The 25,203-nt window shown below is 33.0% G+C and overlaps 1 protein-coding gene across 3 annotated transcripts in view; it reads right to left on the reverse strand.

The window, feature by feature from the left end:
- Positions 1-1,831: 1,831 nt before the first annotated feature.
- KCNT2 (potassium sodium-activated channel subfamily T member 2) overlaps positions 1,832-25,203 on the reverse strand; it is a 515,262-nt gene continuing 491,890 nt past the window's right edge. For all 3 annotated transcript variants that reach the window (XM_001376989.4, XM_056815678.1, XM_007480998.3), the window contains 2 exons: positions 16,100-16,184; positions 1,832-2,986 (listed from right to left, as the gene is read on the reverse strand). In XM_001376989.4, coding sequence (XP_001377026.1) covers positions 2,875-2,986; positions 16,100-16,184 — 197 coding nt within the window. In that variant the 3' untranslated portion in view covers positions 1,832-2,874. The remainder of the gene's footprint in view (positions 2,987-16,099; positions 16,185-25,203) is intronic.

Consider the following 25,203-nt stretch of genomic DNA (forward strand, 5'->3'; position numbering starts at 1 on the left):
GTTGTAAAATCAAATGTAATAGATTTCTCTATTAGTAGCAATGCAATGATCAAAAAATATTTGGAAGTACTTATAAAAAAGAATGCTATTCACATTCAGAGGAATAACTGTGGGAGTAGAAACACAGAAGAAAAACAACTCCTTGATCACATGATTTGATAGGGATTTGATTGGGGATATAGACTCTAAATGATCACCGTAGTGCAAATATCAATAATACGGAAAGAGGTCTTGATCAAACATGGAAAACCCAGTGAAATTGTGCATTAGCTATGGGAGGGGAATGGCCGGAGGAGAGGGAATGAACATGAATCTTGTAACAATGAAAAAATATTCTAAATTAACTAATTAAACAAAATTTAAAAAAAAGCCTAAAATTAAAATAAAAAAAGAAAAAAAGAAATTGGGATTATTTAGCCTAGAGAAGATAACACTTCGACATGATATGATGGTTCTTTCCAAGTATTTGAAAATAAGCTATTTTATGGCAGGAGGGTTAAAGTTTTTTTTTTTTCCTTTGGAACTGGAGTGTACAATAAGGAGTATAAGTTGAAAAAAGATAATTAATTTGATATAAAAGAAAAAAAATTTCTGGCAAGAGTTGGTCCAGTCATCAGGAACCATAAGATCTAGAGTTAGAAGGGGCCTTAGGGTCCAAATACCCCAATTAACTTATTTTACAAGTTAAGAAATTGAAGTCCAAAGTGGTTGTCATTAATCAAAGGCCACAAAATTAGTTCCTATCAGAGAGGTGTTTAAACTCAGGCCCTCCAAATTTAGAGGCAGTATTTTTCCCACTATGCTACGTTGGTCTTAACCATATAGAAGTTTTTGTGAAAGCAAAGCTTGACACCTTCAATATCCTTGCCAATTTTGAAATGTTTTAACTACCCAATGATATTGATAGACAAACCTTTGATTCCATTAACTTAGAGCCAGTGACTAGCCCTACTTACCTTAGCATTGCATCCAACATTACAGAGAACTTGGGGAAAATCAGGTTTACTCCAAAAGACCAGATGGCATCTATTTTCAAATTATGACACTCCTGTGTGTGGCAGTGTTTATCTCCCTTGTGTAGAGGAATGTAATCTATGTGGATTCATCCAACTAGTGTTTTGGATCAGCTTCCACTTACTTGGCATCTCTACTGCATTTCAATGGACACAAACCATATTTCTATGGAATAAAGGGATCAGCCATATAAGTATAAAGAGTTTCACTCATTATACTGGAAGGTAAAAAAAATAAAATAAAATATGTTAAAAATAACCTCATGAGGTAAGACACCTATACTTAATAAGTTGTTTACCAGTCTAAAACTATACTCAGAGCCAAGAGTTCTAAGAAGGCAGTTAATACAATTATCATACCTCTCATTTCACATCTCATGCTCCAGGCTTCTATACCTCTATAACAATCACCCTTTTTCCCTGGACATACCTCTGGCCTATAGCACTCTCTTCTGATTGGTGAATACCTGGCCTGGACCACAATTTTATGAAGTACTCAGGCTATGTTCACTCCCCTGCCCATACTTTACTCATAAGACTTCAAAATTATTTTAATAAGGACTTTTCTCCTATATGTGCATCTTCCCCCTTTTCCTTATACAATTTATAGTTCTTTCCCCTTTATGTGTGGTCCATTCCCTGTTAGAATGCAAACTCCATTGAGGTAGAGGCTATCTTCTTTGCTTGTATTTGTATCCCCAGCACTTAATACAGTGTTCAACACATTATAAATACTCAAATAATCTATCTATCTATCTATCTATCTATCTATCTATCTTTCTTTCTTTCTTTCCATAATTTAAATTAAATAGACCAAATTTTGCAATGTAAGCTTTTTTATTATTATAATCATTATTATTTTGGTTCTTCAATACCAAAGACATAAAGGAGTTCTTTCAATACTTTGAAATATCCTCCAAATTTCATTTAAAAAAATGCACAGTGAAATAATGCTGCATTTTCTCTTTAAATTTCAATCTATTTCTTTCTAATGAATTATGATGTGTAGATATATGAAGAATTCTGAAGCACAAAAGCCAAATGAAGATGCGTTTCATATATTGTCAGAAAGCTGGATGAAAATTTCCACTCAGGTTCGACATGTGGCCATCAAGCATTGCATTTTTCTGTATTTTCTTGGCATATGTAAATATATTAACATAATTATAAAAAGAAAACTTGTGCATTTCATGTTTCCTTTCCTTTTCTTTGTCCCTTGGCTTCTTTCTGTGAGCAATAAGGCATGCTGCAGAGTTTTAGTGCAATTCCAAAATTAATATATTGTCATGGGAAAAGAGAAAAAAAAGCTATGAAGATAAGTATTCTAACCAAAGCTATGATTCTGATAATAACAATCACACATAAACAACATAGTTTTCTTCTAGGGTTGTAGGCAATAGACATTTCTGGGGAATTTTCTTTTTTGTTAGATAGCAGATTTAAAGAGAATATCTTAGCACATTTAGTGCCTTCTTAGGCAACAACTGTCATCTATATGTAGTATGTTAGATATTTTGACTGTTTCTTTGCTTCCATTAAATTTTGATTTTTTAAAAAAAATCTTGTAATAGTCAGGATCAATATGAATGATTGATAAAGTTTATATTTGTTCTTGAGTCTCAGTCTTGCTTTTCAGAGACATTTCATTAATGCCTTTCAAATATCCATTCGGAAAAAATGGGAACCGGAATATAGTTTTCAAAATAATTAAAGATTCAAAGTGGGTTTTGTTAATAGAATAGGATAAATTATTTTCCATCCTATGTATTTCAGACTGGCAGCATTTTCTTTCTGTAGTTGTATTGATGGAATCAAGGTGTTCTGTAGAAAAATAGTTGTTTATTATTATTATCAAGTTGTATCAAAGCTGTGTTTCTTCTCGGGTGTCAGGTCCAGTGGTATTACAGATGCTATTTTTTCGGCTAGGTGCACTGTTTGGAAGGTATGCCAGGGGATCTGGTCGAATTAAATATCTGGAAAAGAATACATATTACTATACTTAGTATCATTTAAAAACAGTAACATAAAAACTAATTTATGTAGTCTTTCCTGAGTTCCATTTTAAACATATTACTTTAAATTTTAGGAAGTCTGAATATCTATATCTATGGAACTGCAGGAGAAGTAAATATACTTCAAAGATTTACTGTTTAGATGTCTCAGTCGATGACAAGGACAGTATTAACAACTCTCCACAACTGTTGATATTTTATCCATGAAAAGTGAGAAATCAAACAAGGAAATATTTTACTCGTTTTAACCTTTAATACTACATGAATTCCAAAATTCTGGGTATTAAGATGTATTCTATTTTTATTTCTATTAATGGTGCCTGGGCTCTTGCCTTTATCTGGCCAATAATTAACTCTGTGGCCCTGGTAAATCTTCTTTTTTCCTTTTTTTGAGTCTGAGTTTCCCAAGATATGAAATGAGTGGCTTGGAATAGGTGATATCAAAACTCAAAATCATATGATTCTATGAAATGATACAAGAAATATTAGCAATCAGCCATATTAATATCTCACTTGTAAACAAAAAAGAACAAAGTAGCATACCACTTTCAGGTCATGGTCATTGACAAGAAATTTTAAGGAGCTATGAAATTCTGTAGTATAAAATTATAATAACTCATAGATCACACAAAGAACTTTGAATACATTTTATATGACTCTGAGGGAGGTGAAAATTTTATTCCCATTCACAAATGAGGAAATTGGTGTTCAGATATGACAAGTAACTTGCCCATTAAGTGTCTGGAGCAGGATTTGAACTCTAGTCTTTCTGACTCCAAAACCAATGAGCTCTCCATTATACGACACTACTTCCTACAAAATGTATTCTACCAGATGATAAATAGGGGAAAAAAATCTGTCTACTAATATTTATATCAATCACAAACACTAAAATTGGCATTCAACAAATATTCACTTTCTAATGTCAAATATCAGTCTTTATCAACAAACTTTCACTTTTGAGGATACTATCTAAAGGTGCAGGGCATGGAGCTAGGTGCCATATACAAGAAAAGATAAAAGGCATAGTCAGGTATAATCATTCATTTTGGGTAGAGTTGCAAACTTTTAAAATATTTTTGGAGAATAATCAGCTAATTATTCAATTTGTTCCTAATATTCCATTGCTGCAAATAAAATCCAAAATGAATTATCAGTTGCTAACTGTTAATGTTTTTTTTTCAAAACAACATCATGTATTTTTTAAATCCTGAAATAACCTAAATGCCCAATAATGGAATGGTAAATGATAAAGGTTGTAAATGGTAAAAATGTAATAGATGGCAAAATGAATGGGAGCATATTTAATATAATAGGATTTTTAAATAACATTTAAAAAAACAAATATGAGGAAATATCTAAAGAACTCTAGGAAATAATACAAAGTGTCAAAAGCAGAACTAAAAAGATGATGTACATTTTATCCTGTTAATGATTAATATCAGATGAAAGGTGAAGGAAAAGGAACAATCACCATATGTTCTTACAATAAGAGATTTGGATGTAAAATTACTAACCAAGATTGATTGTTTTTATTCAAGGTCAGTAATTAGTTTGAAATGAAACAAAAGTGTTTGATTTTTACTATTTTGTTTTTGTTGTTTTACATGTTTAAATGTTTGAATTCTCTTTGTCCTAAAAGAAAAGGTAAATCAGAGAGAGGAAGAATAAGTCACACTTTGTTTGGGGACAGAATGTTGCATTTACTTTTTAATATATGCCATGTAATATCTTAAACAAACACAATAAAAATCATTTCCTACATCATGAGTTCAAAGTACAGGAGAGGGAGTGATCCCTGGGCCGTAGGCAGTATGGCACAGAAAGACCTCTGGGGTAGGGTTACAATCAAGCTCGTCAATCTGATATGGTCTACCTCTAGTCTTCTGCAAAGTTTGGTCCTCTATTTAAAGGACAAGATTATCTTTAAGGAGATCATCTCAAGGACTGCTTCTAGTTTTGTACTTACACTTTAAGCAGAGGAAGAATTGGCAATAATCATATATATAGCATCTACAATATACCAGGCATTATGTTAAACATTTTTTTATAAATACTATCACATTTAAATGTCAAAATAATCCTGTGAGGTAGGTGCTTTTATTATGCCCACTTTGATATTGACAACTAAGGAAACAGGTAGAAAGAAGTTAAGTAACTTGACCAGTCACATAGTATCTGAAGCTACACTTGAACTCCAGACAGACCCAACCCTTTATCTACTATTCCACCAGTTGAGATAGTCAGTCAACAAGCATTTTGTAAGCTCCTCCATGTGCCATGCAATGAGTGGATAGTTTGAGAAAAACTTCAGTGACAAGAATGTGCATGGAAGGTTTTTGGGGGAAAATTAGATTAAGTAGAACATTCACATGGAATTGTAAATTGAAAGGGAAAGTAAAAGAATGATTTTGAATGTTCTTCTGAACACCAGACAGGAGTAGGGAGTATGGAATTATTATAAATAGGTATTAAGGAAACTCTAGTACAGATATAAAACTTTTATTATGCTCTTAATCCTAAAGAAATTAGCATTATATCATTTTATTTTAATTTGATTAGATTTGAAAAGCAACAGAAAACTTATTTAAAAACATGAAATATAATAAGGATAGTTAACTTTAAAAAAACCAAAGAAATTAGTTTATCACAGGTTTCCCAATATGAAAAACCAGAATAAATTATGTTAACCACAACAGTGTTAAAGGGCTTTATTAACTTTTAAAAGCAGATATCAATTTCAGATCTCCTTGAACTTTTAAATGATGTACAATGCCTCAGGATTTTAAACATTAACATTGTCAATGAGGAAAACAAATAGTGCACATAAAACTTCATGAAGATATATGAATTCCTGATATATTTTTCTTGGAATCGAATGCATGCTATGCTTCTATTGAAAATATAATATGAATATGGATTTCAAAAGAAAAGAAACAAAACAAAAATCTTAATTACTTACACAATTGATAAAAGTGAGTCTTTATAAGCTAGATTGCTCAGTGGATAGAATACTAGAAATAATAGCTTAGTAATCAAAATTTTCCTTTACCAAGGATAACAAGTCAATTCTACCAGAAATAATATTAGATAGCAAGAATGAAAATATTGAGCCTAGGTAACTAAGAAATTTTGATACAGATATAAGCCCTCAAAAATGTAAAAGAGTGAAAGAAGGAAAGATATGCTGAAGATTACCATAGAAGGGCTGATTTTTATGTAACATTTAAATGGCAATTTGAGGCCTGTTGAGAGATCCAGGAAAGGCTAGATTGGGAAGGTATTTATCCACACAAGAAGGCCACCAGTATCTGAGACTAACATATAAATAGTATTTGTGGATTTCTGAGTGGTCTGTAACATAATCTCATATTTTAGAATCTTTGTAACTATTATAAATTTTCATGTGTCTCCAATGACAAACTTTTAATAAAAACAGTGGAATGTTAAGAGCAATTTTACTTAAGTTCAAAGCTTCCATACTTAGTAATTATAATAGCTGGTTATAATAATAGCTAGCATTTTATATTTAATTCTCCTCTAATCCATTTCACAATTCCAGTCTACACAATTCCAGTCATCCTTTTTTCTTGCTCCAATTTAAGAGAATGAGAAATCCTTTTTCTTTGCCAACATTAACCTCTCCTCTGGAGCTTTCTTCCTACTCTTTCCTCTCCCTAGATGGGTAGTTGTACCCCCATCATTTTCTCTTTTACTTTTAATCTTCAAGAATATCCAATGACAACTTCACTACTTCCTCTAGAGATATTTCTCCTTTATCCTTAAAAATAAAAACATCTCTTCAAGCTAATTTACTATATATTTTTTCTTGCTTTGTTCTAAATACCTGGCAAGAGTAGTCTAAATGCAATGCTTTAATTTCCTTACTAATCAATTACCACTCATTATATTGCTGGAATTTTTATCTTAATTGTCTTCAACCAAACTTTAAAATCTATTTATACATTACTTATCATCACATGTTGTTTGGTGCAGTCAACTTACCCTTGCTATTCCTCACAACTGACAGTTCTCTAACTGTAAAATAACAGGTGTTGAAATATGATTAGAAAGTATGCCATCCTCAGATCCCCATCTTAGTACATGTGTATCCTTTTTTCTTTCATTTACTTCCTTTATGAAGCTTTATTTCCACTCCACCTATATCTTCCAGTTGTTATCCCTTTCTTGAAATTTTCTTGTATTTATATTTTGTGATACTTATATTTACATATGATGTCTTACCCTTTGGAATATAAGTTTCTTGAGGGCTGAGTCTTTTTCATCTAAGGCTGCCCCAGTACCTGGCATATGGTATATATTTAATAAATGCTTGATGATTAATTATTATGATTATTTCCATTAACAGCAGAGACTCTAACTTCTTCATGCCTCCTTATCTAGTCAGATCTTACTATAAATTTTCTATTCAGGGTGCTACAGCCTTTCTCTCAATGTTTCAACAAAGCAGTCCAGTAGAGAATCAGGTTTTCAATTGGTTTTCTCTCTCACTTGCTTTGTAACTTTTTTAGTCACATATGCACCTGATGACACTCTTGATGCTGACTCTACTACAAAATTCTTAATTGATAATGTTTTACATCCTGCTCAAGAAACCACAGACCTTCTTGATGACTAAATTTTATTTTTTTGATCTCACATTCTATGACTTTATGTCTGTCACATAGCACCATTGAAAAAATAGTGTTGTCTTGTTTTAATGAAAACCTCAGGATTATGTGATTTCCAAAAGGCAATCCATCCATGTCTCCTCTTCCTGTTCAATTCTGAAACAGTTCATTTTCTATCAGGGCTGACTTTCAAAGATTGATACACTGATGGGGCAATTCTTGGGGTAGTATTTCTAATGACACATGACTATAAGCAATCCTCATCTTGATTTTTCTACTGTGGATAGTTAAGTCACATTTTTTGAGTGATAATGGATTTCATTTGTGAGGCTCTACAACAATCTTCCAGGCTTTATAAAGGGCAGTGCACCTGGAAGACCTCATTATATAGAAGGAATCCTACTTTATTTGGCATCTGTGCTTGAAGTCTTCTAGAACTAGGTAAACACCTTTGTTGATCATGTCTCCAAATTTTATGCCTTAATTGATATTAGTAATCAGAGATTCAAAGAATCTTATATATATATTCAAAAATATTTTATGATTAATAATTTTGAATGAGAGACACCTGGTTAGAAGAGAACATTTCAGGTAATATCTTATTTTCTCAAGTCATCTTTTTTATACAAGTATATTGGAATCTTGTAGTCACTGAAACTTTGTCACTTATGTGACTGTAACAATGTATTCTTCTTTAGAATATATATATATAGAAACCCTCCCATTCCCTTCCTATATCACTATGAAAGATGTTTTCAACATATATGTAAATTTTTCACACACACATAAACACATGTATGCTTTGAAAAATGGAAAAGGAAGAATAGAGGAAAACATTTATTGGTCATCTCCTTTTTGCATGTTTGGAAATTATTAGCTTAATTCAGTAATTTTCAATCTTTGGTATTCCCCCTCTTTCAGAAACCTTGAGATTCAATCAAACAATCACCTTACAAGGGAGTATTTAGCTCCAAATTTAGGTTCCATATTTATTTTCTTTGATATAATTGGCATAATATTTTTATTTTATTTTTAAAATTTAGAACATTATTCTTTGGTTACAAGAATCATATTCTTTCCTTCCCTCCCATTCCCCCATCCCTTCCCATAGCCTATGCACAATTCCACTGGGTTTTACATGTGTAATTGGCATAATTTGATGTAGCAACCAGCTTCAAATATTATAGATCCCTTGTCAAAGAAGGGCAATAATATATTATCTTAAAATGATTATTGACTTTTTTCATTTTTCAACTAATTCTTAAAATTCATTGTGGAATGTAAGTATGACAACATTATTCAATGGTGTTCATTGTTAAACCTTTATCTAAATGTGTGTGCATGTGTGTTTATTCCACCACAACTTCTTGGTGTTTAATGAGATACAACTGCTCATAATTTTCCACTATTTTACTGAGTAAGATTTTAGCAATATGTTAATACTTCAACTCTGTATTATCTTTTGCTGCTGTATCTCTCTAGTTGGCAACATGATCAAGTGTTTGCTATATGAATTGATGCTTAGTGCCTTTTGGTCTTTTCCTTTTGTTGATATATATATATATATATATATATATATATATAAAGTTAAAATTTCTTAGGAAATCTGATAATCTAGATCATTTTTAAAATTTCTTCATTTAGTTTGATTTAACTTTGATATTTATTCTAATAAATTAGTAAAATAATGTTCCCAGACAGCTTATTTGACCATGAAACTCATGTCAATGAAGTAGTAATCTCTTCTCTGTTAAAGTATGATTAAAGTCATTATCTTTATGTTATTGAATGATTTGCTATCCCAGAATTTTCATATTTTTCTTTGTTGAAAGAGGGAGCCATTTTTCATTCTCTTGAAATATGAATTAATACCTTTCATCTCTCCTGCCTCAATCCTCACAATTACCATATTTGCCAGTGTATCATACCTACTTTAACTTCACTTTTCTCCCTTAAAAGTGTTGATCCTACTGTTAACCAATTGAAGTATATGATATTTCATACTACCAAGCCTATTTCATACATCTTTTGCAAAACACAAAATCTGGGGTTCTCATTTTCTATATTCTTCTTGCCTATCTAAATGTTGCTGAGTATTAATAGAAAAAGTAATGCAAATGTAAAAAAAATTAGTTGACATAGAAATTTGTGATCTACACTCAAATGAGCCCCCACTACTATTTGTCAAACTTTTTTTTTATTCTTTTCACATTGAACCTGTAGCACAGTCCATAGCCATTGTTTGAAGGGTTTTGGCTAGCTGGCACATTTTGCTTCAATTTTAAACTCTGACATTTACTAGATTTGTGATCCTGGGCAAGTCACTTAACCTGTATTTGCTTCAGTTTTATCATTTGTAAAAGGAGATACAATAGCCATTCTAGCACTTTTGTAAGGAATAAATGATATAATATTTTTAAAGTGCTTAACATAGCACCTAGCACATAATAGGTACTTAATGCTTTATAACAACTCTTTTTCAGGTAAGGATTTTACCTCTTATTTGTTTAAGAAACTAGCAGGCATACACTATGAGTTCCCTCATCCTCTAATCCACATTTTGAACTATCTTTAAATAATCCTCTTCTTTTATTTCATCTTCTGCAGAAGATATGATCTTCCTTTTGCTAAGGCCAGACCTTCTACTCCTATCTTTCATTTTATACCCTCCTATCTTTATAAGGCTGAGATAATATATCACTTCTTTCTCCTTGAAACCAACTCTTATCTTCTAAAAAGTATTCTCTGACTCATCAAATTTTCTTCTTAAGACTTGCTTAGGATATATCACCCTTCTCACTCCAACATTTCATTATATTTAACTTTGTATTATACTTACCTGTGTAAAAGTTAAAAGATGTGAGTAAAATCAAATAGGTATAGAACATTTTAAAATTTTATAATCATTTTATATATTTTGTTTTCTCACATCAAATAAATTACATATTTCCCTGTATTTATATAGTACTTATTATGCATTTATTTATTTAATCTTCAAAGAATTCTTTGGTTTAAGAAGGGTGAATATCATTCCCATTTTACAGCTAAAATGGCTAAACTTCTAAAAGGTTGTCACTTGCCTATGATCACTTAACTGCCAAGCCACAAAACCCAGGCCTTCTAAATCCAAGTATAGAGTTTCTTTTTCCACAGTAAGACAAATCTTAACTAAATTGTGTCTCCTAGATTTAAAATTTATACTTCATTTGCTTTTTTTTTAGATTTCTCTAGGACTTAGGCAGAATCTGGGTCCATAGTAGACATACAATAATCCTTACTGAATTAAAAATAAATATGTATGAGTGGCAATGGCAGCCACCATAGTGGCAGCTGGTAGTGACTGGGGTAGAAGCAGATGAGTCCAAGAGGGTGAAGTAAAAACAAACAAACAAAAAAGCCACAAAGTCTGTTAGCTACCAAATGAATTACTACACAAGAACAACATTGACTCAAAATGAATATTGGGGAGGGCAGAACCAATGGAAGGAGAAGAAAAGCAGTAACTGAGTACAGAACAATGTTGAGAGAGAGCAAGTAAATCTCCCTCACTGTAGTACAAGAAAGGAACATTAAATAAGCCTTAGTGGAACTAAGACACAATATAGCACTAGGAGCAAATGAAAGAGAATAGCCAGCTCCATCTAGCCTCAGCAGGGTAAGAATAGAAGCCAATGCAATAAAGAACAAGCCTTACTGGGAGGAAAAGCAGACCTGCCTAGTCCATCCAGAACAGAAGCTTGGGCACTCACTATAAACAAGCATCAGTGGAAGGAACTCAGCTTCTACAAAGTCCAGCCTTGATGGGATTGGGAAAGATACAACTCAAGCCAATTGAATCGAAGAGCTGAAAACCTATCAACTATAATAGTTGGTCTGAGAAGCTCTTTTTGTAGACCAACTGGTGACTATCTCTGCCTTAAGGAATGAATGAAGTGGGAAATCTGGTGGAATATGATTACCCAGGACTCTCCCTCAGCACCTCACAAGGGGTGGGACAAGAGGGTAAATTTTCAGAAAAGATGAGATCCCTGAGAAATGGGCCAACTATGATAGCCTGAGGGGATGTCTTCTCTATTGATTGATGTTGAAGATACCCCAGGGCAGGTAAGCAGGGATCCTCCTGAGGCACAAGTCTCCCCTCTATCCCCCACCAAGGTTGCCTGGCAGGGGTCCAATAAGGATTGTGTATGGTTGAATGGCAGTTCTTAGGTTCTGCTCCCTCTGTTACCCTGAAATGATAGTCTTACTCTTATCTGACTGTGAGTTAAATATGGTTTAATAATTAGCGTAAATCAAGAAAGAGGATAGGTAAGTGGGAATAGGAGACCCTTGTTGCTTCTTCAGTCATCTTAGATCAGGTTCAGATTTCTTTGTCTTCTACCTAGTGAGTCACTATCTCACTCAAAAAGGGCAAATGTCTTTCTTGGGAAGGTCAAGGAATGGAAAAGATCTTCAGGGTGACCCCCTGAAGTTAATGGATAGATCCCTTTCAGCAGCTTAATTTGTCTTGTTCTTCCTCTAATGGATGCTCTCACACCTACAGGAACCTTCTTTTTTCTTCTGGGTAGGAGAAATGGAGGCAAGATAGTCCACAGGTTGGGATAAAGAGCTCCACCCTCAGCCGAGTCTGGAGGGAAAAAATAACCCTTTTTTCCATTAGCCATTATTCCTACAATCCTCTTCTCTCACTACAACTATCGAAGCCCCTCCCATCACATTACAACCACTGTCTGCTCGACCTCAGTCACAGAAATGCAAAAGCTTGATTTACAGTTTTCATTTCCACACTACACAGCTGCACAACCAGGCTGCCTCTGAAAAGAGCTCAATCTGACACTGAGAAAGCTAAGCTCCTCTCAGGCACAGTAGAAGCCTAGGGTGGTTGTATTTCCTCCACCTCAGGAATTGGCTAAGCTTCAGGATATAGATAACATCAAAGGAAAAATAACACATGATTTGGAAGAAGACAGAAAAAAAATCACAATACTAGAAAAATATCTCAACAAAAAGTGACCAAAATACAAGCTTAGAAGAAAATAGCGACAAAAAATGAAAACATGTGAAGCCTCAAAGGAAAATATGAAAGGATGTCAAGCCCAAAATGGACCCCTGGAAGAGCTTCAAAAAAGGATAGGAAAGCAAAAATATAAGAAACTTAAAAGAAAAATTAGAAAAGAAAGTGATAGAAAAAATGAACAGCTTAGAACAAAAACTTACTAAAGAAAACAATTTCCTGAAAAAAGGAAATACCATATCTCAAGCAGGAAAATAAACAAATTCCCTAAAAAAGAAGTACAAATCTTAAAGAAGAAAATTGCTCCCTAAAAATTAGAAATGGAGAAATAGAACCTATAATGACTTCATGAGAGAGTAGGAAAAAATAAAACAATTTAAAAGAATGAAAAAATAGAAGGATATTTGAAATTTCTCAATGGAAAAGCAATTTAACTGGAAAACATATCCAGGGGAGATCATCTAAGAATCATTGGATTGCTTGAAAGTCATGATCAAAAAAAGAATCTGGACACTATGTTGAAAGAAATCAACAGGGAAAACTGCCCTGATGTTTTTGAAAAAGAGGAGAAAATAGAAATTATAAGAATCCATTGATCACCTCCTGAAAAAAATATCAAATTTTAAAATCCCAGTACTATTATAGTCAATACATATAGCCATAAAATTACAGCCAAAAATATAGCCATAATTCCCAAGTCAAGGAGAAAATTCTATAAGCACTCAGATAAATGACAATTCAACTATCGTGGAAAAAAAGTAGAATTTTTATCATCTTCTATATTAAAGGATCAGGAGGCATGGAACATGATATTCCTTGAGACAAAGAATCTTGGACTACAACGAAAAATTATCTACTCATTAAATCAAGGTTAATATTTCAGGGAAAGAAAGAGCATTTAATAAAATTATGGAATTCTTGGCACTTATGATGAAGTGACCAGAGCTAAAAAGAAAATCCTTTGATCAAAGTTGACACTCAAAAGAAGCACAAAAATATAAACAGAAAAAAAATCAAGGGAATCACTGGATTTAAACTAATCACATCCCTACATGGGAAAATGGTAACTAGGATACTTAATATTTCTCTAATATGAAAGATAACTGAAGTACTTAATATATCAAAAAGTAATCAAGGGAAACAATGGAGTTAAACTGATCACATTACTAGTAAGAAGGTGATAACTAAGATGCTTAAGATATCTATGATACTTGAAGTACCTAAAGTACTTAAGTTGCAAAAGTACTAAAGATATTTAATTTTTTTCTCATATTAGGCCAATGAACAGAAGCATATATGGTCAGAGATTAGGGAGTAATTAAAATATTATCAGATAGTTTTTGTTAATCAAGGGTTAAGAAAGAGTATTTTACCATGGAAAGATAAAAGGACAGAACATTAGGGGTAAACTATCTCATATGAAGAGGCATGAAAGAATCAATATAATGAGAGGAAAGATGAAGGATGGTGGGCAATTCTTGAATCTTACTTTCATTGGAATTGGAATACACTCTGATATAGAAATCTATCTTATTTAATAGAAATAAAGGATGGTTGCTCAAATAAATTAGAGGAGCACAAAATAGTTTACTTGTAAGATCTATTGATAAGGGAAGAATGTAGGTCAAAACAAGACATACAGAACATTAAGAGATATAAAATAGATCACTTTGACTATAATGAATTTTATAAGTTTTTGCAATAAACAGAAGCAATGAAACCAAAATTAAAAGGCAAATGACAAACTAAGAAAAAACCTTATATCAAGTTTCTGGCAAAGGCTTTATTTCTCATATATAGAGAGAAGTGAGTAAAATGTATAACAATACTAAGCATTTGAGAACTGGTAATTGGTTAAAGGATATGAACAGACAATTTTCGAATGAATAAATTAAAACTATCTTTTATCTTATGAACAAATGTTCCAAATCACTACTGATTAGAGAAATAAATTAAAACAACTCTGAGGTAGCACCTCATACCTACCAGACTGACTAACAAGACTAAAAAAGGAAAATTATAAATTCTTACTGAGTCATACCATTCATTACTTTATTTCTTCCATATTTTCCTATAGAGTAAGCAACATGTGCCTTTCACAGCATTACAAGCACAGGGATATGTTTTATGTGATATTATATGAACAAATTATACAATAGTATTTGCCTTCTTGTGAGAAGGAAAGAGTCAGAGGGAGCAAGAGAAAATATCAGAAAATGAACATTAAATTGTTTTGTCATGTAATCTGGAAAAATAAAAATCCATTATAATAAAAATAAAATAAACAGGCATAGGCTTTCAAAATGTTTTTAGGTTCTGTGGAGGAAAGAATTTACAATGAGTGCAAAGGACAAAAAGCTGGAGAAGGATCATCTGTCAGTCAAACGAAAATTCCATTTGGAATGTTACCAGAAAAGGCAGTTGGAGCCAAGCCAACTGCTGGACTGAGCTAAGAGGCTTTTGGCTGATAGTGGTGACTGAAGCCGAAGGGCTTTGGGCTTCTGGCTGATGTGAAAAAAGAAGCTAGTTATATCTCTGGGACTTGAGTTGATCAAGTTGGAGGTGACCTGGCTGATTGGAAGAAAGAAGGACCATAGTCCTTATATCTCTCTCTGACTGACTCTATTTCATGCTTGTGACAGAATTGCCATTTCCCTCACTATCCTCCTAACACTCATTGTAGATAATAGGGAAATCCTACTCCTCTTACCTCATTCTCCATCCTTGTCCTGTCTTCACCAAATAAACCCCTCATTTGACAAAGAAGATTAAGAACTATTTCATTGAAATCTCATAGCTCACACTGTGATTTGAGAGTGATTTGAGGGATTTTGAAGAAAGGGGAGAGGAGAAGCTGGAAGGCTTATGAAGAAGGAGGAAAACAGGAGTAATAGGGAGGAGGGTAGGCAAACCTTGATCCATTAGTTATTTAATATACCATAAAATATATACACCCTCAATTATCATCTATTACAGATTGACACCCCTAAACAGACTGAATTTACAATCCTTAAGGAAGAAAAGAAAAAATGTTTAAGCAAATTCTCTATTGAGCTGTTGTACTTGCAGCCATTACTGGATTTTGGGTCTACAATATACACTATAGCAGAATGACCAACATGATTTTTGATTCTCTGGATTATCTTGGCAACCCAACAATGTTTATACTGCAGTTGCCATTTCAGACTGAAACTATACTATAGCAGGTTTTGACTCAATTTTACATTATCTCTATGGCAGCTTTACAGACTCTGAACTATTTGAAAAATATCTTTAGATTTGTGATCCCCAAAAAATCAGAACAGATAATGGTGGTAGATAATAAGAAGAAAAATAAGAAGTTATAAAGTCATTTAGAATAATAAGTGCTTTGGAAAAAATCAAAGATGGAAACTCTGTAACTGTCACTGGCATATGGCATCAACTTACACGACATCGTTAACCTCCAGTCTTGTATCAGGAGAAGGATTGATCAGGATGTATGAAAGGGTGCCTTGAGGATCATTCATTTCATCTATTAGAAAAGACAAATACCAAGCTATTAGGTTATTTAAAATAAAATGCAGATTTTTTTTGATTAGTCAACTGTAGAAATGCCTAACTAGTCCTTATAGTGCTAATAGCTGTCAAAGGAATTTAGCAGATATTTTAGGATGGAAACTACTTTCAAATTATTATCATTGACAGAGAATAATAAAGAACATTGTCAAGTGTTTTAGGAAAGGAAGCAAGGATGCCACTCCCATACTCATATATGGAATGCTGTTAATACCTCTAACTATATGTTTTACTATTATTTACTTGTGAAGTTATTATTTCACACTGAATTTAGAAAGCACATAAGGAAAATGTCTTCTTAAGAATTGGAAGCTTCCATATACATTTATCTTTGTAATATATGGCATGCAAGAAATACAATTCCTTTCCTTTTGCAAAGGTTCTATATTAAATTAGTTTGATAATAAAATTTCGGAGATCAGAACAGTTGAATCATTTGAGCCAATATCTGTGACAACAATCTATGTCTACCACCTTTCATAACTGCCTAATAAATGCAATTTTTTATCAATGACAGTACATTTTAATTTTTATACCAAAGATCTTGCTTTGAAGAGCCCTTGCCTCAGACTAAACTGTAGAACAATAGTTCTACTATGTGTGGGATGACATCTTTTAAGGCAAAACACTCTGGATTACATAACTTTTGAGTTTCTAAACCCAATTTTTAATGTCTCATTTTAACTCTACACACTCTTTAATATTAGAAAAGAAATATTAACCATGGAGCGTAGGTTGAAAAAAAGAAAAGTTATAGTATCTTATTTATTAGACACTATCAAGAAGCAATATAATATATTTATAGGGAGATTACAAATTGATTGAAATAATCAAACCTGATTTATATTTATCTCATTTAAAGTTAAAGAATTTATTATCCAATAACATCACACTAATATTGATTTAATAGACAATAAAATTTTGTTCTATAAAATGTGTATTTTACTGAATAATTAAAAAGCAAAATGGACTCACACATGAACAACCTAAGGTTCTCAGCTAATATCATATGAGGAGAATATAATAGAGTCCCAAGAGGAATGTTTATTTCTTGAACACCCAATGCCAAGGTACCAGTCAATTCTCAAATCTTTATTACTACACAAAAAAGTGTATGTTCTATTTTCAATTTTAAACCCAAAACAGAGTAACATCCAAACATAAAGCAAATAACAGTCACTTCAAAAGGACAAAGCACAGAATTTCTAGTAAAATATGCACTTATATGCAAGGTTATTTTTGATTTATGCGTAGTCATTTAGGAATATTAGGTAAAGCAAGCTACATAAAATATTGAATGGCTTGTTAGCCCAATTTACTTGAAAATAGTATTAAAGTGAGTCTCAAGGTATGTATTCAAGTCATATAAGAGCCCTATTTTATCCATTTCAAAGGAAGAGGGAGGTGCAAACCAAAGTCCACAGAAAGCAAACCACCAATTCAGTCACATTGTTAGCAAGGACAATAATGTTTGTTTCCATAGAGCATGTATATAAACCATTGTATACACACATGCAACACAAACTTTGTTTGAACCTCTAGCTTTATAAATGATGAAGCTCCTTTTAAATTCAGGTAGGCAACTTGTTTGTCACTTGGACTTTTAAAGAGTTGTGCCTGAGGTGGAAAAAGGTTAAGAGACTTTTTCAGCTTCACCAAGTCATAATGTGTCAGGGAAAGGATTTGAATTCAGGACTTCATGCCTCTGAAGGTCAGCTGAATGCTACTCATTACCTTTATTTTTTTCTCTTTGTAAATATAATTTCTATTTCTAATCATAATCAAAGTCAGTAAATATATATTGAGTCACTATTTGTTAAAAACTTTTCTACCAAAAAAAGTCAAAAGACAATTTTTGCTTTCAAGGACCTCAAAAAATTTTATTGTGGAGACAAAGATCAAATATATTCAAACTATCTACAGTGTAAATAGGAAATATATAAGGGAGAGAAAGTGCTAGAATTTTATCTTCAAAATTCCATTCTTAAAAATTCATCTCCATTGGACTAATATTACCTGTATACTCGAAACTCCATCTCATCTTTCTCTGATCTTTGAATAAAAGGCCTATGTTTCTGTTTTTGTCTTTTTTTGGATTCACAACTTTTAATAGAATGTCTGGCACAAATTAAGTGCTTAGTGTTTGTTCACTGACTGAAAGTTCAGATTGCTTAAGATAAATCAATATTTTCTGACTTTAAATTTATTTCTGATAATAAAAATAAAGCAATAATATATTAATTGTGCCTATAAAGCAGTGAAAAAATAGACTTTTGGTCAAACAAATAATATAATTATTATAGAATACTAGACCAAGTTGAAAAATGTCTATTACTTTGTCTAAGCGCCCAAATTCAACTCATCCAATTGAAAAATATCTATTAAACATTATCTATGCACAGAGCACTTGAAGAAAAGAAAAGATGTGTTCATTTGATTTGCATTGATACTTATTTTTCAACATGTTCTAATAGTTCATACTAATTATATAGTACATTATAACCACTAATAGAGAGAGAGGAAATTTATATTTCAGGACTGCAATATATACATCAATGATTCCTAATGTAGAAGAAATTCTCTATTAATACAGATCAGCACCTTCTTTGTAACTAATAGTCTTAGAAAATTGCCTCAGGCATGAGAGGTTACTTGATTTGCCCTATGGCACATAGGCAGTATGTGATTGAACTAGATCTTGAATCTAGATCTTTTTGACTCAAACCACTTTTCACTCTATTATTTCTCATTTCTTCTCTCTGAAATTTTACAAATTTTTCAGATTTATGTAACTATGTAATTTAGTTACTGGTAAAGGACCCACCTCATTGGTAGAAAGGATGATCCCCTATTGGTCAGTACCTGTTTTGGATCTCTCATTTCCTTGAAGCCATGGTAATGCTAATCAATCATACTTCCTTGTCCTGAATTCTCCAAAAGGTATATAAGATTCCTATATGCTATTGTTTCTTTGGAGAATCTTCTAGCACATTGATACTCCCAGAGATACTGTCCATGGAGCCCCAGGGTTATGACTCTGTAGTATTTGGAGCTTGGCTCTGTGGAGTGGCCAATTATTATGAACCTTTCTCTTTCCCGATTAAAGATTTGGTTTTTATGACTACATTGATAGTTCTGTGTTTTTCCAAGTTGACAGTCACAACTCTTATTACTTATCTGTGTCAGCCCTAGTTTGAAAACTATAGTAATAAATCAGTGAAGTAAATACTCTATCTTTTTTCTTCCACTTACAACAAGAAGAATATTCTTCATATAACTGGTATTGAATAAAAAATGCTTGTTGAATTTGATTGAGTTGCATTAAGGCAAATGAATAATATGTTTTTGACTTTTCAAAGAAAAACAAAGAATGATCCAATGGATTTCTGGTGAATTCATCTCAAGAAGTATGAGAAGCTTTTTAAGGAATAACATTCTGAGGGCACAAAATGAAATTGTTCCAATAAAGAGGATAAGGATACTTATGTGAAAAGAATAGTGTGATTACACAGGGAAATCATGGACTGATTTAGATTTTATAGACTGTAAAAATAGACTCGAACTCTGGACTTCAATCCCCAGAAGCCCTTGCTCCACTTCCCCAAAATGCTTTGTATTCTCATGTGGGCTGAGATTGAGAAGGGATTTAAGCTGATTGCAAAGGCTTTTGTGTCTCTCTTTTGGACTTCCGTTTTGGAGTAGACACAGCTCTTCCATGATGTGAGATTATCTTGCCTAGGCCTTTCTGGCCTAGGCACGTGTTTCTTATCCTGTATTTTCTTTAATCCTTAATCTTTAATAAACTTCTAAAAAATATAATACTCCTTGCAGAGAGAAACTAATTTCTACCTGCCTCAGTCTCCCCTAAATTTTAATCTTTACAGTTGGCGTAACCACTTTGGGAAAATGAAATATCTCAATCTTCTGATTCTTTTCTGATCTTTAGTTAATCTTTAATAGCTAGTGCCTAGAAATTTTTTTAAGCCACATTTTTCTGGTCAAGATTTTTTTTTTACCCTCGCAAAGTGGCTGCTTGTTCCAGCCATTAGATAGCTTCCCCACCCGGCTTGGCCGGCCACTTCTCCATTCCTGCCTGCAGTCCTTGATCCAGACCTGTTGTGTTTGCCACCCACCTGACCCCTGGCTGCTTCATTCTGCTTGCCTGTTTCTCCTGCTGCTGCTCCTGACCTCTCTCTCACTCACCTGCCTCCCCTGATTCAACCAAGATTGCAATCACCTGGTGCCCAATCTCCCGGCCCTGCCCACATGTTTCTGCGCCCCAGACCCACGAGCACGACTCCAGCCAGCTCATCACCCAGATCCTTGGAGCAGATCGCTCAGGACTCATTTCTACCAGCTGGTAACAAAACAGGGGGGCAAGGGAGGTCTATTGGCTCCACATGGGTGGCCTGAGCTCCACGAGGACAGGGGCAGGAGGAGATATCAGAGGAAGGGAGAGGAAAAAAAAGGGAGAAGAGAAAAAGAAACAGATTTTTAAGCAGGAACTTAAAAAGCAATGGGCTATTTAAAAGAACACCTTTTGACTCTTCTGGTAATTTCATTGATTTCACTTGTGTGCCAGAAGAAAGATTAAGCCCAAAGATTCAACTTTGGGGAGGCAAATAGGTGGCTCAGGGAACTGATAGCCAGGCCTAAAGACATGCGGTCCTGGGTTAAAATCTGGCCTCAGATACTTCCGAGCTGTGGGGCCCTGAGCAAATCCCTTAACCCCCATTGCTTAGCCCTTACCACTCTACCTTCCGACAATAGACATTTAAATGGATAATTAAAAACAAACAAACAAACAAAACACACACCTAAGGAACTTTAAAGACTGGAAGTTATGATTTTAAGGCATTTCAGACTCCAATGGTTTATACAAATCTCTGTATTCTAATGCATTTTTGTTTAAGGTATTGTGATTTTAAGTTCATATATTACTGGATTCAATATTATTCTGTTACACTGAAGGTTGATTGAATTTATTTTGAATGTACTGAGTTTTGAAATTCTGTTGTTTTTCCCCTATAACTGTGCTGAACAAATATTATTGTAATTAAGCCCATTATGAAAAAAAAAACAGCTTTTTTTTCTATTTTGCTTTTGTAAATTGTCACATAGAGGATAGATGGACTTCATCAGAAATGGTTATAATTGTATAACATCCTTTGGAAAATTTGATGTGCTAAATATCTCAAATGATTTTAAGGGTTTTTTAAATATGATTTTTGTAATTTTTAAAAATAATCTCTGGTTATTTTGCCTGCCCCTACCAAGAGGTAAGGCTCATAGCTGTAGTGAAATATAATTATAAACCCCAACCTTCCCACCTGTGAATGGAAGTTGGGCAGTTAATATCAGGGCATTTGTACCCCTAAAAAAGCCTCCAAAAAAGGAGCACCTCTCATTTATACTCTTCAGCTCACTATTTTATGTCCACCAGAATGATATATAGATTTCTTGATTATGTTCTTAACCCAAGATGAGTTTTATTTTGTTTAAAAATATGTTTAAATACCAAGGTTGAAAGATTGCTACATTTGTAAAATTTGTGACAAATATCCATCAACTCATAGATTTTTAAAAATGCCATACAGCAACTTATGTGAAATATAATAGTGTGTTTGTTTGCTATTATAATTAATTGGGCTATCGAGAATTTTGGGGATATTGAAACTAAATATTTGTACTACTGTTCAATTCATTTGCCTCATACTTACAGTGGAGCATAGCCAAATACTAAGAGGAAATGGATCTCATTTTTGGTGAGAAAGCCTTGCATTTTATATTTTCTTAGCTGACACAGAGTGTCTATGATTATAAGCTACATTTTTGAATTTTTTAAAGCTCTTTTATTATTATATTTTTCTTGCATGTGCAATATACTTTTTCAGGTTTTTAAAAAAATTTTTCTCTCCTTTTTATATTTGAAGTACATGTCACCAACATTAAGATTTTCTTTAACCTTTTGATTTTTCAGTACTACACGTTTAAGATACATTTGCCAATGCATGCCCTAAAAAGCTTGTGACTATAAAAATGATGCCACTAATTATTTAAATAAATTATGGGACTTTGCTTAATGATTCTCTCTGATTCCAGGACAAGATATACACACAATAGCCATTGCACAGAGCCAAAGAAAAGCCAATCCAGGATGGATTGATGCACTTCTAGGCCAATACAAAGGTCTTGAACCTAGTGTGAAGACTCAAGGTTACTGTGTTTAACATTGTTAGACATAGGCTTTCCTTGTGTCCACACTCACTCTGAAAATACTCACAGATGAGTTTCCCCAAACTTGGCTCCTACTTGGCTTCTATAATCTGGTCCCTTTCTTTTCTGCCTTCCATAATGTGGTACCTTTCTGTAGTCCTGGCCACTGACTGGGTAAATGCATCATTGCTTTGATTATTTTAATTGGGCCCTGATTCAAGGACCTGTAATAGATTTATTTTTCTTTTTACTTGGACTTTTACACATAAGACTTTGATAACCTATGTTTTCATCCAGAAATCTTTCCTTTTTTGGATTTTTCTGAAATCTTTTTAATATCTCTTACCAATTCATTCATATACCTCATACCTCAGCCATGCATCCCTAAGTGATCCTGTTTTTTTAATCACCCTCTTAATGGGAGAAATGTAAAAATATATATATAATTATTTAAATTGCAAAGTTTAAATTCCTTTTGAGAAGAATTTTAGGTAAATAAAGAAGCTATCTCTCTGAATCCAGAACTGAACTGTTGGAGAAGCCACCATGAAGAAGCCTCCAAACCAGCCACCTGCACAAAAATTGAACTTTGGGTGTGGTTGATTGAACATTTATTTGTTTGTATACTTTCATGCCAAAGGGGACTGAGCTCTAACTGTCAATGCGTTCAGCAATTATTGGTTTTATTCTTTTTTTTCTCTTATCCTCACATTATTGTAATCTTTAAGTTGATTATGTTTTCATGATCCTCTTTGGGGAAACTTCTCTCCCCAATAACGATAAAATGGGGGAATGTAAAAATAGACTCGAACTCTGGACTTCAATCACCAGAAGCCCTTGCTCCATTTCCTCAGAATACTTTGTATTCTCACATGGGCCGAGATTGAGAAGGGATTTAAGCTGATTGCAAAGGCTTTTGTGTCTCTCTTTTGGACTTCCGTTTTGGAGCAGACACAGTTCTTCCATGATGTGAGATTATCTTGCCTAGACCTCTCTGGCCTAGGCATGTGTTGCTTATCCTGTATTTTCTTTAATTGTTAATCTTTAATAAACCTCTAAAAATATAATATTCCTTGTGGAGAGAAACTAATTTCTACCTGCCTCAGTCTCCCCTAAATTTTAATCTTTACAAGACTTGAACAAATTATGTTTACAAAGTGAAAATGTTGAATACACATGGCACACTCCTAAAATCATACCAGGAGCAACAAAGTTCAAATGAGCTTAGTTTAGTGGAAATGGTTAATAACAAAAGCAAAAGGGTATGTTTTAACACTTTTAGGGAAAAGAGAAAAGGAAAAAGGACCACTTCCCGATGAAGATACAATGATGTAACAAATGACAAAAATAAGATGGAGTAATTCAACTCTAATTTTTTTTGTTTGTTTTCTCTGTCAATGAAGTTACTTTTCAGACTAGAAAAGAAGAGCAGAAAAGCAGCTGAGATGTATGATACTCAGGGGAAGCAGAGAAGTATCAGAAGAACATTAGTTGCTCTTAAAAAGTAAGAACTTTGATTTCATTGGTAAACAAAGTACATTTCAAAAAATACATCTAAGGCCATTGAAATTTGAAAAGCATGCTTTACAATCTGTTTTCAAGTTTTAAAAAAATCATACAGACTAGAAAAACAAAGAATCTGAGAAAGAAATCTTATGTCCCAATTTAAAAATAAAGTGACAGAGGACATAGTCCAAAAACAATTCCATAATTTCTGAAAATTTATTATTAAAAATCTCTCTAGAGCCAATGGCTGTCTAGAAAAGAAAATAGTGGTTGTAAAATTGATCATGATTTCAATACTGAACAGGATATACTGGACTATGTTCATTTTCTGTTTTTTGAAATGGTTACTAGAATGGTGGATAAGAGAAATCCTTAATATAGAGTATATGGGTTTTATCAAAGGAAGTTAACAAAATATTTCCTAATATTCCTATAAACAATATTGAATGATGTATCATAGAGCTAGAGTCAAGTTGTTGATGTAATAAAAAGGAAAGCTTAGCTCTCCGATTCAACTCCACAACCATATTAAGTGCTGATGAAGAGATATAAGAAAAAAAAATACAGGAAGTCATATTTCTGACCCATGTGCTCAAGATATGATCTTTCCAGGGGGAAGTATATGTGTGTGCATGTGTGAAACATTCCACTGAAAAAGAAAGAATGTCAAAACTGTTCTCTAGACCAAGAAGAGACTAGATACAAGAAGAAACCTTGACCTTGTACAGTCTATCAGAACTGATACTAACAGACAGTTCTGTCCTTCCCTATTAAATTTCATGTAATAGATTGAAGGTAGACTTGAGAAGGGGACCTTCACCTAGAAGTGGTATTCCAGAGTGGAATGAAATCTTGATCTCTAGTCTATCTATTCAAGGGATAGAGAGGATTAGAGAAAGTAAAATAAGCTATTTGAAATTAATTAATAAGCCATATAAATTATACAAAAATTTAATTGTATAAAATCAATTCGACTGAAATTAGAAACATATTAGGCATATGGACAGACCTTTGCAACAAGTTTCTCTGAAGTGTCTCATTTCTGAGATATATAGGAAACTTATTCAAATTTATAAGAATAAGATGCCATTTTACAAATGGTCAGAGTTTTCAGTAGACAAAATCAAAGATAGGATAAACTATATTTTAAAATTCCCTAAGTTATAAATGACTAAATAAATACAAATTTAAAAAGAACTCTTCAGTTTCTACTTACATCCATCCAATTGGAAAACAAATAAAAATTATTTTAA

The sequence above is a fragment of the Monodelphis domestica genome, chromosome 2 (assembly GCF_027887165.1).
Source record: "Monodelphis domestica isolate mMonDom1 chromosome 2, mMonDom1.pri, whole genome shotgun sequence".
In the NCBI taxonomy this organism is placed as follows: domain Eukaryota; kingdom Metazoa; phylum Chordata; class Mammalia; order Didelphimorphia; family Didelphidae; genus Monodelphis; species Monodelphis domestica.